The sequence below is a fragment of the Misgurnus anguillicaudatus genome, chromosome 13, assembly GCF_027580225.2.
Source record: "Misgurnus anguillicaudatus chromosome 13, ASM2758022v2, whole genome shotgun sequence".
NCBI classification, from domain to species: domain Eukaryota; kingdom Metazoa; phylum Chordata; class Actinopteri; order Cypriniformes; family Cobitidae; genus Misgurnus; species Misgurnus anguillicaudatus.
This window is the reverse complement of record NC_073349.2, coordinates 27,554,409-27,572,385: the sequence shown is the minus strand read 5'-3', so window position 1 is coordinate 27,572,385 and position 17,977 is coordinate 27,554,409. Positions and strand designations below refer to the sequence as shown.

At 37.5% G+C, this 17,977-nt stretch overlaps 1 protein-coding gene across 2 annotated transcripts; it reads right to left on the bottom strand.

The window, feature by feature from the left end:
* Nucleotides 1-419: 419 nt before the first annotated feature.
* On the bottom strand, nucleotides 420-17,192 carry znf217 (zinc finger protein 217). Of its 2 annotated transcripts, none has more exons than XM_055188577.2 (6): nucleotides 16,908-17,192; nucleotides 10,633-12,258; nucleotides 9,341-9,463; nucleotides 5,444-6,742; nucleotides 2,047-2,167; nucleotides 420-1,972 (listed from the first exon to the last, which is right to left on the bottom strand). In XM_055188577.2, the coding sequence occupies exons 2-5, from the start codon at nucleotides 11,945-11,947 to the stop codon at nucleotides 2,058-2,060; spliced, it is 2,847 nt and encodes a 948-aa protein (XP_055044552.2). In that variant the 5' UTR covers nucleotides 11,948-12,258; nucleotides 16,908-17,192; the 3' UTR covers nucleotides 420-1,972; nucleotides 2,047-2,057. The 2 variants fall into 2 exon arrangements, with proteins under 2 accessions (XP_055044552.2, XP_055044551.2); XM_055188576.2 differs by having other exon boundaries at nucleotides 16,921-17,192.
* Nucleotides 17,193-17,977: the final 785 nt, after the last annotated feature.

Genomic DNA, 17,977 nt, shown 5'->3' with positions numbered 1-17,977 from the left:
AACCGCACACCTAATCTTTTAAATATCTTAAAAATAGGCACCAGAGCAATGTTTGTGGCAAGCGTGGTATAAGAGGAATAACTGACTCCGGTCCGTTGAATTATTTGATTATAATGCACACCTGCGGTGTAAAGGCACTGCGCTTCGTGCCACATTTCCACCTTGGGAGAGCATTATTTTCGAATAATTCAACGGCCCGTCGTCAATTATTCCTTACTTATTGGATAATGAACCAATGATGTCTTTAAAGAACAACTAATGTATCATTTTACTCACTTTCTCTATATGATTTGCCAGCAAGTACATCAAACTATAAACTTCATAAATTTTAATAAAATGTTTAGATGAAAATTAACTTACACAAAGGCACAATCAATCAATCTGATGAAACTGAAGTCAGACAAATAAATTGACATTCATTCCAATGTACACACTTGCTTTATTCTGCCACTAGAACGGGCCAGAGTCCTGAAATACAGCCGTCACAGGTCTGGAAATCCACATTTCACGTTCTGTTAAAGGCCAAAATAACAGCGTTCACACTGAAACATGGACAAGAGAAGGAGGATACATTTTGGCTTCATTTTTGCATGCTTGTGAAGACAGAACCGAATCACGCAAAACGAACAACAGAGAAAAATTGTTAGTGAAAGTGCAAAAGAAAAAATAATTAAAATACCAAAGACACCCCAAGAAGAAAGAAAAAAATGAGCACAACTACAAACAAATATGTACACGCGGCTGTCGCTCCATTTTAAACCGAACTACTTGCGCAAACCCAATTCAGTGTTGAAACATTTCACAAGAGGGGTGCGAGATAAACCAGAACAAGGAAGGTACGACACCATAAAGCAGCATTGGGTTTCGACTTGAACGACACCGACAGCCATCAATTCATTCAGACTAACAGCTTTCGTAAACTGAAACGATCGAGAGTTAATAGTTTAACAGTAGAAGGAGGGGAAACACATGTTCACTATCAAATGCTTCACAATGAAAAACCCCTTAAATAATACAAAATAATTTAACTCTCTGGTTGCCACACGTCTTCCAGGAAGTTAGTATGTAGCACGTGGACAGTAACAGAAAAAACATGACATGCATCTGCCAACATAACACAAAGGCTCCGGTAGAGACGCACGCACACACAAAATGATGACCCACTGATGCAAAACAATAAATACACATCCTTGATTATTAAGTAAAAAAAAAAAATGCAAAAACGCTCACAACACATTTGGCAGAACTGTTCGGCCACATCAGAGCAATATCACAGTTTAATGTCCATCCTGAGGATTTCAATGTCTTTGTCATCACAGTGAAAAGTTTCCACGCAGTCCCTGCATTTCTTTATATTTAATGTACCTACACAACAGTACACAGTACGTCACCATTGCTTCTGGAGTCTCCGATGAGAGACAGCAACGCAGCAGCTAAATTTATACAAAACAAGATTTGAATAACAACAACAAAGGTTACCGTTCTCTGCATAGCATAAAGTTGACCTGTAGGGTGTAAAAAAGATGTTAAACATTAACAATATAAACAATATCACGCAATTAGAGGAGCGAAACACAACCCCTTGTTTATTTGGTCAGTGGCGTCCACTTAATACAGCCATTCGGGCTTTTAATAAAAGTACATGCAGGCACTCGCACGCTTCGTGGCTTCATTAGTATTTAAGCAATTACGACCCGCTGACCCGAAACGGATTCGCAAGTCAACCGGCGTACACGGTAAACAAGAGTGAGTGCGTGTTTTAAGTGCACCGCGGGTGCAATCGTTGCCGTAATGGAATGCAAATTGAATCAAAACAGCGCTGGAGCCTGAGGTCCGAAGCAGAGGCCGTTGCCCGTATCCCGCAGTACCGTGTCTGTTAGTGTATGAATCACACCTGGAGCAACATCAAATCCCTTAAACCTTCCCCCAGGGCGTTGGTGATGGCGCTATCTTTTCTCAGCTTGTTACAAGTCTGCGGAAAGAGATGAATCACATAAGCGGCGATGATCGCAGCACGTGGCCTTGGAAATGAGATCGGACATTTACCGCGGTTATTTCTATGAGCTCTTCTCCGAAGGTCCACGGCGTTCGTTGCTCAAAGGACTGGCCTGGATTCTCCTCTGATTCACGGCGGGCGAGTAATGAGGGTAGATTACGGACCTGCTCCCTAAAAGAGAGGAACAGGGTTTAGATATAAACTAATGAGGGCACTAAAGAGGACAACGAGGAGTGGGAAAGCATTTACTTCATGCACTGCAAAAATGACTTTCTTAGTATTTTTGTCTTGTTTTCTTGTCTAAAAGTTCTTAAATCAAGATGCATTTTCTTAATGAGCAAAATTACCTACGAAAAGAAGTCTAGTTAGAAGAAAAAAAATTAAGTGAATTTGTGCTTAAAAAAGCAAAAAAGCCAATGGGGTAAGATTTTTTTTTATACATTTTTCTTGAATAAAGTCAAGGTGAAGGTGAACTTTATTGTCCCACACTGCAAAAAATTATTTTCAAGAAAAAAAATCTTAGTATTCTTGTCTTGTTTTCAGTAAAAATATCTAAAAATTCTTAAATGAAGATGCTTTTTCTTGATGAGTAAACGACCCAAGGAAATAAGTCTAGTTTTTAGACCAAAAATATCAAATTTTAGTGATTTTGTGCATAAAACAAGCAAAAAAATCTGCAAATTTTTCTTGAATTTAGTGTTAAAGAAAAATTTTCAAGATATTTTTGCTTACCCCATTGGCAGAAATTTTTGCTTGTTTTATGCACAAAATCACTTAAATTTTATATGTTTGGTCTAAAAACTAAACTTATTTTCTTGGGTCGTTTTGCTCATCAAGAAAAAGCATCTTCATTTAAGAATTTTTAGATATTTTTACTGAAAACAAGACAAAAATACCAAGATATGTTTTTCTTGAAAATCATTTTTTGCAGTGGCACAAGGGGAGATTCATATGGTCAGTATTAAAAAAGGATAAAGTTTTTAGTGATAGACCCCAAACTTTTAAAGAGCGGTTGCATCAGGAAATACACATTTTTATATGGAAAACTATATATCTTTTTTATGTAATTCTCAACTATACATTTTATACTGCGTTTTTTGAAAATCTGGAAGTTTTTACAAATATACTGCACAATTACTTAAAGGTGTAGCGAAGGATTTTGTCGAATTTTAGAAAAGAACCTCCTTCTCCACTTTTTTAAAAAATGCAATTGTGCAACACTCCTGATTGACAACTAGGAGGACCAATAGTCTTGATGATCCACCCGGAAAAAGAAAATCTTCTGCAATACCTTTAAGTAGGCCATAAATTGGCTCATTTTTAAATAAAAAAATCACTTTGGACATTGCTCTAGGTGTTAGGGATATAATACCGACATCTGCTGGTTTGTGGAAACACTTTAGAAATTATAATTAAAGAAAGAAAGTGCAATGACCACATATTCATATGGAGGTCCATAGGGATTTTCACTTCATTTTCTTGATGCTTCAAATTCTTTTCACAACAAAATGAGAATTTGTGAATATATATTAAAAAATTCTGAAATAGCCTACATAAAAATCTGTATTTTGTGTGTATGAGAATGAAAGTTCGTTCCACTTTTTATTTATGCTCCAGGACCAGACCTTGGTTTATACGTAGAAATTTTCAGATTTTGGATGTACTTTTTTTTTGACAAACAAAATGAAAAAAATGATTTTATTTTAATTTTCCCATTCGTTTTCAATATGCGGTCATATTCACCCTAAACGGGGTCATAAGTGAAAATGTAAACGTCCTATGGACCTCTATTGGATATATGTGGTCATATATGTGGTTTTTCCACAAACCAGCAGATGTCAGTATTCTATCCCTAACACAGGAAGCAAAGTCCAAAAACAATTAAATTTAATTAAGATCGACAATTAAGTGATTTTTTTTTCTTTAAAAATAATTTTTCATGAGCCAATTTATGGCCTAGTTAAGTAATTGTGCAGTAAATAGGTAAAAAAAGTATAAAAAATATTTTTTTTGAAATTCCATATGCAATCGCTCTTTAAAAGTTTGGGGTCTATCAGATCAAAATGTTTTTACACACCTTTAGAACAACCAAATCAAGACAGGTTTTTTGTGCATGTTTAGATCGATTTTTTCGGAAAAGTCACAGTTTCATGCCCCTGAGATGAAGGAAAAGTTGATTAAGGGTTAAGAAAAAAGTTTTTTTATTCGTAACCCATTGGCTGATTTTTTTTTTTGCTAGTTTATGCACAAATTCATTTACATTTTTTTTGTCTAAAAACTAGACTCATTTTCTTAGGTCAATTTGCTCATCAAGAAAATGCATCTTGAAATAAGTTTTTTTTAAATATTTGTACTAAAACAAGACAAAAATAACAAGAAAGAAAGTAATTTTTTTGCATTGTGAAAGCAACTGCCTGCCTTAACCACTAAATGGAACAATGGTGTTTAAAAAATTGTAATGTTTTTACATATTATGGTAGCATTTAATTTATAAATGATAAAAAAAACATCTTTACACACTGCAAAAAGATTTTCAAGAAAAAAAATCTTAGTATTTTTGTCTTGTTTTTACTTAAAATATCTAAAAATTCCTAAATTAAGATGCTTTTTCTTGATGAGCAAAATGATCCAAGAAAATAAGTCTAGTTTTTAGGATCTTGTCCAAAAAACAAGCAAAAAAAATCTGCCAGTCGGGTGAGCAATTTTTTTTTAAATTTAGGGTTTAAGAAAAATGTTCAAAAAATTTTTTGCTTACCCCATTGGCAGATTTGTTTTGCTCGTTTTATGCACAAAATCACTCAAATTTGATATTTTTGGTCTAAAAACTAGACTTATTTTTCTTGGTTTGTATTGCTCATCAAGAAAAAGCATCTTCATTTAAGATTTTTTAGACAAAAATACTAAAAAAAAATTTTTGAAAATCTTTTTTTGCAGTGTACTCGCTGCAAAAAATGACTTTCTTACTTAGTATTTGTGTCTTGTCTTCAGTAAAAATATCTAAAAAATTCTTAAATTAAGATGTATTTTCTTAAATGAACAAAATAATTAACAAAACAAAATAAGTCTAGAATCTTTAGAAAAAGTCTAAAAACTTTAGACAAAAAATATAAACCAAGTAAACTAGTGCTTTAAACAAGAAAAATCTGCCAATGGAATAAGAAAAATTTTCTTGAAATAAGTTTACTTTTTTCATAAACACTTAATTTAAGAACATTTTTCTTTTTGCTTGTTTTAAGCACAAATTCGCTTAAATTTTATATTCATAAAATTTTTATTTTAATATAAAAATTGTATTATATTTTTTAATTATATATTTTTTATTTTTTTACTGAAAACAAGACAAAAATACTAAGTAAGAAAGTCTTTTTTTGCAGTGCTCCAGCATATTGATAAACTTTAAATATTGCTAAATAAGAATTTTCTAATAATCACTATATAAACTCTTACCAGAGACAGGTGAAGACATGACAGCATGGCTTGAAGCCGCAGCAGTGGGGTGGTACAGTGATGTCAGGCTGTTGGGCGTGTAGGAGCGGAGTAGGTTGATGACGTTCCAATCGGTTGGCACGCTGTTGGTAGCGGGCGTGGATGTGACTTTAGCAGTAGCTATGGGCGAGTTAGACGGCACATTTCTACCAGAGGGCACGAGTCGGTTGAAATCCTCTACGAGCCGTCCGGACATGATGTGCGACGGCTCGAAAGATTTGTGTCTCTTGCTGGAGGGTTCTCCGACATCCATTTGCGTCAAGTTTCGGAAACGGTCAGACAGGTAAAGTTTGCTCGGGTCGGTGGACCACACCATGCCATTTTTGGCCCTCTGACCGGCCGCCTCGTGGTCTAGGTTGGGTCTCGGTTTGGAGATCTCTCGGGCGATGACCAATTTTCTATTGGGATCAACAATGTGATCTGAGGAAGTGATCCTGGAAGACAGGCCGGAAGGTGGGTCCGGGTCTCTGCTCCTTTGCCCCTCTTTGTGTTGATCCTTCCAGCGTTCCTTTGCGGGAGAGATCTTAGGCATGTGAAGATGTTTGAGAGTCTTCTCGGGGGGTTTCTCATGCTGGTGGAATGGAGATTTGGTCCGACGAGGATGCTTCCTGTTGAACTTGGGCAAAGGAGTGACGTCTTTGCCTCCGAGAGCCGGGGGGCAGCCGGTGTACCGTTTCAGTTTTTGAGGTCTATATCCGTTCTTTCTAACGTCCAACTTGTGGACGAGCTTTTTATGCATCAGGAGCACCTCAGGGTAGAGGGTCTCGTAAGAGCAAGAGGTACATGTGTTGGTCAGTAACAGGTCTCGTGGTACTGAGGTAGCAGATACAGAGAAAGACGCTTTGAGAGAGAGATTGAGTGGAGCGTCTGCGCTTTCCTCCATCTTTAGGTTTACAGGTAAAGGGCATTTTTGGTTGCCCTCACTGGATGGGGTATAGGGAGCTATGGCAGGAGAACTTGCATACTCTTGTTTGACTTGAAAAGCAGGACTTGCGACGGTAATAACTTGCTGGCTAATGGCAGATTCAAGTTTAACACTATGTGCGAGAGGTTTAGGAGCGAGCCACTGTTTGTTTGGTTTTAAGACTGGTTTGTCATCTACGTTCTTGGGAGATTCGGCGGCCTTGATGGGAGTTTTAGCAGGAATGTTTGGGATCTCGGTGAAGGGCTTGTCCTTGTGACGTCTGTCCAGATGGTATCTCAAAGAGGTCTTCTGTGCTGCAGCGTAATCACAATATTCACATTTGTATGGTTTTTCACCTGTTACAAAAAGAGAATAAACAACCTGTATTATTTTGAAGAACTACTATTATCCTAGAAAGATGCAACATGTAAATGTGAAATGAATGAATGAATTCAATGTAGGGCTGCAACAACTAATTGATAAAATCGATAATAACCAATTATGAAATTTGTTGTCAAAAATGGTATTTAATGCATTCTGACTTATAAACACAGTTTAAGAGTTGTTTCCTCATGCTGAACAAATGCAAAGTGTCAAAAAGCAGTTGGGCGTGTTACAGAGTATTTCTGTGCCGAATGCACTTCGCCAGGGTTCGTACAAGTTTTAGAAAGTTTTTTTCGAATACGAATCCAGCTGATGTTTCAGGGGTAAGCCATAGGTATCATTTCTTTTTATGGGCGCTTCCCCGAAAAACCACGCCCACACGTCAATCAGCGGGAGAGCGAGAACCGAGGATGAAGCTACAGGCATCACTTCAGGCGACAACTTTGTTTTATATCAAGACTCAGTAATGGCACGAAAGAAGAAGTGAATTTTTGGATGTAAAGAGAAGAAAGACAGCATTATGGACACAATGGATATAGTTTGTTTATCTGGGGTAGCAGCGGAGTTTTGCGTGTGTGTTTGTTTAACGCTGGATTTCAATGAAAAGTCCCAACCGGGTTGCATGCGGTAAGTGAGGGTGTTTTCACATCTGTAGTTCGGTTCATATGGTCTGGACCAAAAGCAAAAAATTATACATTTGTAACTTTTTTAGCGGTTTTGGTTCAATTTCACACCACACTGATTACGCACCAGTTGAAACGAACCAAAATTCTGTCATGTGATAAGAACAACATCACTCATTGGCCACATGTATTTGAACGTATTTCCTAAACTGCTTCTCGATTGGTCAGAATCAACGTGCGCGAAATTCCAACGGAACCCCCGGAAGTAAACAAAAGAAGGATAATACAGCAGACACCATGGACAGACGGCGGCACGCTGTAATTATGTCTTGGTGGTTGTTATACATAGTTTATATACAGCACTCTAGACAAACCGTTCATTTTCAGAATGAATCGCGGATGCGGCTTGAAAACAACGGTTTAATGCACTACAAACGGCGAAGACACCTAATTTCTGAGGCTCCGCCCCCGCACATCCTCGCAACTCCAGGTATGTCCGCGATCTGTCATTGTGCTAATATTGCTAATAGAAACTGTCAACAAACACTTCCTCATCTGATAACGCACTGCGCAGCTGACTACGGCACCTGGTTTAATCCAAAATGCGCAGTACTTTTGCAGTTAGGTCGGTTATATCTCGGATCGTGTTCTCACCACAAACGAACCGCTCTAGAGTTCGTTTGAAAGCGTACCGAGTTTGGTCCACTTTTGGTGCGCACCAGAGTTCGATTGCTGCATTCTCACCTGCCCATACGAACCGCACCAATTGAGCAATCGAACTCTGGTACGATGCAATCGAACTAAACAAGATAGGTGTGAAAACACCCTGAGACCTCTGTGTTATGTTGGAAATATGCGCGTAAGTGCATATTATGTAAACGACTCAAACATGTAGTGAATCATAAGTTATCCAGTCAGTGTTGTATAAAGTGTTGACTCGGACTCGCTCCTCCCGCAGTCCGTAACTCCTCCTGTGGAATTTTTCCGTACGTTAACGGAAAGAATCTGTAAAGTTAATCTGTCTTTTATAAACTGATAAAACTAAAGACTCTTCGGAGATATAAAGGATGTAATATTACTTTTTAGGTACTTCAGATTCACATTAGATACGCAGAAACAGCGTGTTATGGACACTTTAATACTCATCAAGGTCTAAAGTTGAAAATTAAAAGAAGTTGATTAAAGGCGCTCTAAGCGAATCTGTGCGACGTCACTTTTTGTTGATGTTTGAACTGTTTTCAAAGAAACAGAGCGTAGCTAACTCCTCCCGCTCCCCCTCTCTTCCGTGCTTTCATGAACGCGCCCAACCCCCAACCCCAAATCCTTCTTGTCGTTTATTGGCTGGAACACTTTTTGTTTCGTGGTGCTAGGTTTGGCCACTGTGTTGTTATTGCCGTTTGTGGAGCCTGGGCTGTCTACAGAGATCGCGTTTTTTACAGTTTGATCAGCGGTCAGGTAGCAAGCAGATAGTGAGGATATGTTTGCTGTATGTACCAAAAAATATGTTTTATAGTCTTAAACGTGTGAATTCGCTTAGAGCACCTTTAATCTGTGGCTAAATTTATTCACCAGCACATCCACTTTGACTCAACACGTTTTGTTTATTATTATTTTGACATTTAAAGATGTTTTACTATTTAAAAGCACACATTTTTATTTAATAATTTATAAAATATCAAAATCCAATAGATTATAAAAGTAAATAATAGTTATAATAGTAGCTACTCTGTAGTAGCGTGTGGCTTTTGTACTTTTAAAAGTACACTTTTACACATGCATACCCAAAATCAGTGCCTTGTTTAGCTATAATAAGTGAAAATTCTAATTGAGTAAATATTTGTTTTTATCCGATCAGTCGAAAAAAATTATCGCCTGATTAATCGATTATGGAAAAATCATTAGTTGCAGCCCTAATTTATTGACATGAATCAAGTCACTTTTACGAACCAGTATGTGTCCTGAGATGAATATTGAGGTAATAGTTCGAGCGGAAAGTCTTGCCACAGTAACCGCATTTTCTTGGAGCAAGAATTTTCAGCTTCATTTTACCAGACCCATCTTCACTTTTATCTGTAAGAAAAGATGCATATTTAGCATTCAGGCAACACATGGTCGCATATAAATGATTATATAATTGCAGGTACATTTGGTATCCAAAGTCATTATTTTCTTCTTCTTTAAATAGTTATATTTTTATTTATTTAACCATTTAGTACTTATTGTCATGAGATGTTACAGGCCATAACATTTTTTATGATATTTTCTATACCTTTTAGTATTTTTGTCTCGTTTCCAGTAAAAATATTTAAAAATTCTTAAATTAAGATGCTTTTTCTTGATGAGCAAAAAAAACCCCCAAGAAAATAAGTCTAGTTTTTAGACTAAAAATATCAAATTTAAGTGATTTTGTGCATATAACAACCAAAAAAATTATTTTTAATTTTATTTATTTTTGGTCTAAAAACGTATTTTCTTGGGTCGTTTTGCTCATCAAGAAAAAGCATCTTAATTTAATAATTTTTTGATATTTTTACTGAAAACAAGACAAAAATACTAAGATTTTTTTTCTTAAAAATGATTTTTTGCAGTGTTGGTAACAGAGTTTAACAGTAACAGAATTAGACAACAGGAACTCAACATTTTCAGCTATATAAGACACTTTTACAGAAAATATTATATTCATGATAATGATGAGTACCAAATTATTAAAATAATAAAAAATTTAATAATTAGTAAAAGCAGGAAAAATAACTTTGGACACAAAATAGTACCCTATATATAATCCTCCATACTGCTTAAAAGTTAAAAATGGTATTCTATAATAGAAATTAAAATACACACAATCAGCCTTATTAACGAAATAAAATAACTTCCTAATAGTTTTGGACATAAACCCATTTTATGTATATTTTGGATTCAATTTAATAGGAAACTTTTGAAATGTTACTCCTTTGTCTGTTTGTGCTTAAGACCCAATACAAGTCTGTGATATGCAGGTGTAATGTTTTTACTAACCAGCAGAGGAGGCTCTAAGCTCCGCTATCTGCACAGGCTTTAAAGAACAGTCTGTATAAAAGTGCAATGAAACCTCACTAATGAGACAAAATAGCTTTTTCTGTGTTAATAATTTAAATTAGTTTTGACAACCACATTTGCACAGTCTAATTCCTTTAATGCCTCCCATAAGCGAAGGCATTTTGCAATTAAAAATAAAGTAAAATACACTTTCGTAATAATACCTGGATTAAAGGCATCGACTTGCAGTCCCTCCTCAGAGCCGTCCTCTGAATACTCCTCTGCTCGATCAAGAGATGAACTGCTACAGGAGCCAACGCTCAATGCTCTTCCATCTACAGGTGTAGTTGGGCTCTCCGCTCCTCCCCTCTCCTTCTTATGGATCCTGGAGTGGAGAACCAGCTGATGGTACGTCCGGAAGATCTTGCCGCACTCCTCGCAGTTCGTCGGCTTGTCTTTACGAATCAAACTCTTTTGGTCGGGTGTTGGGGACGGGGTCTCGGCAGTAGGTTTAAGTTCACTTCTCAGACCTCGTCTGACGGGTTTATCTCCGCCGTTCGAAGCCCAAATGGCCCCCAGTTCCTCCTTCTCCGAACCGGAGTCCTCATTTTCAGAGTTAGAGTCCGCGTTGAGCTCCTTAGCCACGTTCGGACCGGCTGCTATCTTGCCTCTGGTGGCCAACTGCCAGGCCTGGTAGGTGTTGAAAGGATCGAGCTGTGATATCCAGCGTCCGGATGGGTGACTCCGTTCGGATTTTTCTCCGGAAGGATGCAACTTTAGGGTTTGCAAAAAAGCCTCCTGAGATACAGGTTGCTCCTCGGCAGGCTGGCAGTCTCCGGATATGCTCTCATCCGCCTCCAGTTCGCGATTGTGAACTTTACTGTGCTCGGCCAGAGCTTCTTTGTTGAGGAATAAGAAACCGCACACCATGCACATTTTGTAAGGCGTAACTACGGGTGATGGGGGCCGGTCTTGGATGACGTCATTAATAGTGGATGGAGTCTCCAAATCCTGGTTTTTGTTTTTCGACCCAGCCTTTCCACCGTGGGTTCTCATGTGGTTCTTGAGGAACCATGGTTCTTTGAAACGACGTCCACAGAGGCCACAACAATAGGTGAAGGAGTCTTTATGTTTTCTCATGTGAGTTTCCAACTCTGCCGCATCTGCAATGGCCTGACCGCACACGACGCAACCGATCTCCTCTGTCTTTTCCACGATCGGGCAGGTCTTGGAACGAGCTCTGTCGCTAGGAGTGAGAAACTCCGCTTCCACGCGCAGCACAGCGGGAGCGTGGAACGTCGTGGGATGCTGGGAGAGAAGATGTGGTCCGAGGTCATCGTGGTGAGTGAAGGTCTCCTCACAAAACATGCAGTCTAGAGGTAGGCTACCGCACGGTTGCGTACCTGGTTTATCCGCTAAGATGCCGTGTGGCGTCATGCTAGATCCAGCACCGGGCATGCTGGCGCTGCTGTGGCTAAGGATGTCATGGGCTAATCCATCAGGACTTTCCACAAACGAGATCATTGAATGGGTAGGCATGTTTATTTATATAAATAAATTTCAGTTTATGAGATCTTTAATAAAATATGTTGAATGTTATCTGATGTATGAGTCACTCATCTGAAATGCTGATGGAGGACACGTCCGATAAATATTCTAGGGCCTTCCATGGAATTTGAGCCAAATGGTTTTTATTGAACATCAGATGAGTATATTTACACTGACGTCCAGTAAACGCCTATGATCCATCCTTCTGCATAAAGAAGTTGGCTCCTGCCAGGTGCTGGGGCTTAAACTCCATCAGTTGTTTTTTATGATTCACACGGAGAAATTGTCCTGACAGGCAAAACCTGAAATGGAAGAAAGAGACAAAGTCAGGTGTGGCCACTTTTGTGGAATGCACAGATCAGGATACACTTTCAAATATAGATGATTAAATTAACACGGGCGTATGAATCAAGGCCTCATCTCTTTTTTAGTATACCTTGAGCTCTGTGACACATGGATATCTAAAAAACACCCAGACCTTAAAGGGACAGTTCATCCAAAAATACAAATTATGTCATCATTTCCTCCCTTCTATGTTGTAACCTGCAGAAATTTATTTTACGTGTTCTGAGAAACACAAGGAAGATGTATGTAACCAAACCGTTCATGAGCCACATTCACTTCCATAGCATTCATTTTTCCTACTATGGAAGTCAATAGGTCTCATAATCGGTTTGATTACAAACATTCCTCAAAATATCTTCCTTCCTGTTTCTCAGAACAAAAAAATGAATACAGGTTTGTTACAACATCAGAGAGAGGAAATGTTTTGGGGGAACTGTCCCTTTAAGTTTAATGCTTAGCTGAATTTCCCCACACACCCTAAACTTGAAACCAAAGAAAAGCATTAGCATAAGTTTTATTCCTATAGACCCCTTCACGGTTCACGTCACAGGCTGTTCCCACTGCGCATGTCGGGGTCAGAAAAGTCATTACAGCTGATTGAGTTGCGTATTATTCGGTATCGTCAAAAATGCCTACTTACGTTGTGGGCTTTGAAAATCGCACAAGGTCTTCCGTTAAGTTTTCGCGATTCATGCAGAATCTCAAAAACAAAAAAATACAACATCTGCGCCCGCGAGCAATTAACGTGCAGACTGGGACAATGCAAAGATCAAAGAGGCTTGTGTCTGTTGTGTTCACTTCATTTGAGGTAAGTCATCATTTTTCAGCACTGTTAGATTAAATTATAAAGCCTAAATGGTATGAACAGTTCGACCCCGTGCTGCGCGCGCACCCGATAATCATTCAATGTTTACAAACCTTGAAGGGGTCTATATATCTTAAACAATCTTGTGTTTATAAGCTATGGCCAAAATTTCTTTAAGAATTTACAGTTTCATTAGCTGCGTTTCCATTACACATTTGCGTAAAACTTTAGTGTTATCCTCTAAAATGTCGACAAACGACTATCGCGAAATGACGCCATTTTCATTAACTGATGATATGCGAAAGAAAAGTAGTTTTTCCTCTCATTATATGTCACTACAAACATTACGTCGACTGATATCACATCCACCCCACGAGGCATTATTTTTAACCAAAGGAGTATTATCTAAACATAAATGCCAAGGAAAGCCCCTTATAGGAGTGGTAACCTATATATAATACATTATATTTTAAAACAAGAGATGTAGGGGTGTTATCCAAACATTATTGGCAAGGAAAGCTACACTGTTTTTCAATATTTTACTATGTTCTTACTTCAACTTAGATAAAGTAATACATACCCATCTTTTTTCATTGCGTGCACTTAATCTTTGTACAGCGCTTCGTGAATGTGTTAGCATTTAGCCTTGCCCCATTCATTCCTATGGCTCCAAACAAAAGTTTTATTTTATGCCACCATACTAACTCGTGTAACTCCTCGTCTTTAAATAAGAAAAACATAAAAATGTTTGGTGGTTTCTAAATTCATCCCTGTTTGGAACCATAGGAATGAATGGGGCTAGGCTAGATGCTAGCATATTCACGACGCGCTGTACAAAAATAAAGTGCACCCATTGAAAAAAGACAGGGATGTATTATTTAATCTAAGTTGAGGTAAGAACATAGTAAAATATTGAAAAATGGTGTAGTGGTCCTTTAAACATGGGAGCAGACACGTATTGAGGTGTTTTAGAGTCATCTTCAAATAATTATGTGACTTACTTGCATCAAGTGACCTGAAAGTTTCCATTGCAGTTTTGCACAATTTTGTGAAAAACAACCTCATGCAAGTGTAAAAACGTTTATGTGATATATAGTTTTTGTGAAATTGACGCATTTCCATTGGCAATATTTTTTAAATTCGGACTGTCAATTCGCGCAACTTGGAGTAATGGAAACTCAGCTATTGTTTAAAGCAAATTGCAGAGTTAAATGTAGTAACAACCTAGCGGTTAAAGATCTGGGCAGCATGCCAAAGATTGTGGGTTTGACCCTAATGCATGTGAATTCTGAATTGGAAGTGAACCAGCAGCTAGTGGCCTCCTGAGGACACTATGCTAGTATACAATGGCCGTGTCCTTCACAAAAGTCCTTAATGCTATGTAAGTGGGACCGTCTTTGCAACATGCCTAATCTAGGTGGGTATACGGAGTAACTTCAAATTTAAAACGCTATGCTGCCACAAACGTAGGAGTTCACAGACACGAAGCAATCTAGACTCATACTGCATCTATGAATCAATAAATCCTATTCAGATCATCAAAACTGCCAAAATGCCGCTCTTCAAAAGCATTACACTCTGAAGCAACAGGAAGTTGAACTTTTATGCATATGTACAGTGCTGTCCGTCACAATATCTGTGAAACCTCACACATAAAGCTTTAGGTGGAGACCCAGCATTGTTCTGCAACCCTTTAACCAAACTTCAAGGCTGAAAAAATGCCAAGAGATAAGAGGAGCCCCATTTATCTTTCTCTTTAGATATTACACAACACCCAAAACAATATTCATTCTTATTATGGCGGCCTAAAACGTTGAGGAAAGCAAAAACTTTAAATACAAACCATAAAGTGGGGATATTGATCTATTTTACAACCATTAACATTCTTATTAAATAATCCAATTCTAATTTTTACAAGCATAGCATACTTTCACAAAAGAAAGCTGTGTATTAAACAGACTTGTGCTTTTTTTAACGTGGGGTGGTAAAAAACAGGGAACGGTTTTTAAAAAGAATGCTTCAGCACTATAGATCTATCTATAGACTAACCACTGTTGAAAAAAGTAAAGTGGAAACACACTGTCATAAATTTTGTGACGGTCTTAAACACACACATTTCTTATTCTGCTAATATTCTCTAATGATAGACCTCGCATGCTGTCTGCAGCAAAGAGCACATAGATAAAGGCCATTTTTTAACAGCTATTTACTTTCATAATAGTAATAATCCAACAGATCTTCAAAGCAAAAAGTGTATTGTAAGTATATACTACTGCACTGAGACATAAAGTATCAAAAGATATATAAACAACTTAAAAAGTGCAAAATAATATAAAACAATTGTATCATTATTATGGAGTACAAACAGGGTGGGTGAACATGCTAAAGACCAGCTGCTGCTCGCCTTGTGCTTTTGTTTGGGCTCTGCCATGCAACCTGTTTACAAGAATGGACTTCTGCCCTCAAAGTCACCCAAATATATCCATAAGTTATTAAAAACATCACAAGTTAGTTATAAAACAAAAATAGGCTGTCAATAATAATATTAGTTGAAAATAAGCTGAATATCAACCGTTGCTTTATTATTAGGGCTGCAAGATATCGAAATTATCCAGATAATATCGCAATATGCAATCAATGACATACAATAACTAAATGACTTTAAGGAAATGTTATGTATGGGCAAAGTTTTAGGTCAATGCAGATAGCAAAGAGGGAGAGAGAGAGAAAGATCCTTTCTTTACCCCTCAAAAAATGCTAAATGTTTTATATAATTGCCACTTTTTAAATATATTCTAATATAATGTAAATTGATTTTACAAGCTTAAGGCATAACATGTGTGAAAGGTGTGCCTTTATAATCTTATATGTAGCTTTAGATGGATGAACGTCGAATAAAGATGACTTTGATTAAAAAGACGCTTACTGACGTCACAACAGGCCAGGTTTTAAAGTATCGTTTTTTTTACAAACATAAAGCAACAGTATATCCGGAAAGCGTTGTAAAGAAAATAATAATGCTTATACTCTTATCTCGTGTGAGTGGAAGAAGCATGTCTTTAAAGTAGCCGTAATTTCCTGACACGTGATCATATCTAACTCGATCAGCAACTCTAAAGACTGCTCGTTATTTTACTACATACCTCTCCAATATACCTGCATGGCCTCGCTTTCTATTTTTTTGGCATGCGATGCACTCCTCCCTTTTTAACTACTGATGTTAATTTGCATAAGCAGTTTTATAACACAAAAACCCTTACATGGACAAGAATAAGTACTTATTGTTATATTTATTAAAGTATTGAAGAAGTATAAGAATAACAAATCCTTATCATAAAATTAACACCATCCACAATAACAACCACATAAGTTACAAAAGTTAATTCTGAATAACCTGTTGAACAATAGCAGTATAAAAAAACACTAACCTCCAATTTTTGTTAAAAAAAGCTATTGTTAGTTTGATATAACATAGTGGATGGCGAAATACAACTTTTAAAGTTTGTTTTTAAGGTGATGGCGAATACTTTTGTCGGACTGTTTTCTATTCTTTCCCCTTTCAAGTTAAGGAGGAACATCAAAAGGTCTTAATGCAGTTCCTGCATTACAAACAGAGACATCAACTTTATCATCATCTTTCACGTCGTATCATAATAGAGTGTCGATGTTTAACTCAAATATAACATTTTCCTCAGTTTGGTAACTTTAGTAAGGGTTAGATCAACCTGTGCTCGTGGCTATAATAGAAAATTTGGCTAACGACACGCTAGCGATGAGTAATATAGAAAATAAGGAACTCACCCTCCATACCTACCATTATATTCAGAGTTCGTCAGGTACTTTTATTCTGTGCTAACAATCGCTATAGTAACGAACAACGTTTATGGGATGTTAAACGGTCGCTGGTTGTCTTTCTCACTGGAAATCTGATTAGCTGAGTTAGCCAATTGTTAGCCGGACGAAATGCCTTGCTTTCAATGTTTGCAAATCACTCACTATGCAGCTGTTGCGTTCAGAGAGTGTGTGTGTGTGAGGGAAGCGCGTTCCCGCGAGGCAATCGGGCGCGTTCATAACGTTCTATGGAACTTGGCGACGCGCGCACCTTTGATCACGTGACCCGCTCAACTGTTCTTCATCGAGTTAGTCCTGATTGTTACAAAACAATTGTGGTTTACAGTTAGTTATGGGTTTAAATGAGCTATGCTATGCCAGTTCTGAACGTATTTTTATTCACACGGACGTCTTTCGTTAGCAGTGATGATATTGTAATTAAAACACAGCAGGCCTAATTCATCGGCATATGCATGCATTGCATTTTGCAATTGTAAGCACGTTGCACCACTTTCTGTGGCACAAACGAGGATTTACAAACGAAACAGCTGTTATTTTATTTCAGCAGTTATCTATTATTGTCTCAAATAGACGCGGACAAACTGGCTTTACCTGCCTTTCTATTCATTATTTAATCGTCTTGCGTTGTGATTATTCTGTAACTGCAGGAAATTTGGCTGTTATTTGAGAGAGCAGATACCTATCACGTCCTCAGCACTGCTTTCCTGAACTCACACACAGACACCATGTGGGCTGGGGGGAGGGGTGGAGGACAAAACATAAAAACACACCGATGTAAAAGCTATAGATCACAGCTTGTTAGTTACACTATTGGTTAAAAGTCAACATCATGTATGTATTTAGAATTGAAGATCTGTTGTTGAGTAACTATATAGATGCAGAATTGCTAAGAATGCTTACTTTATAAAATAACCTAAACTAGTTGGCTAGTTAACAAGTGAATAACATGATAGAATAATTAATCATTAAAATAGATGGAAATAATAAGCTATATGTTATATTTAATGTCTGTGTTATGT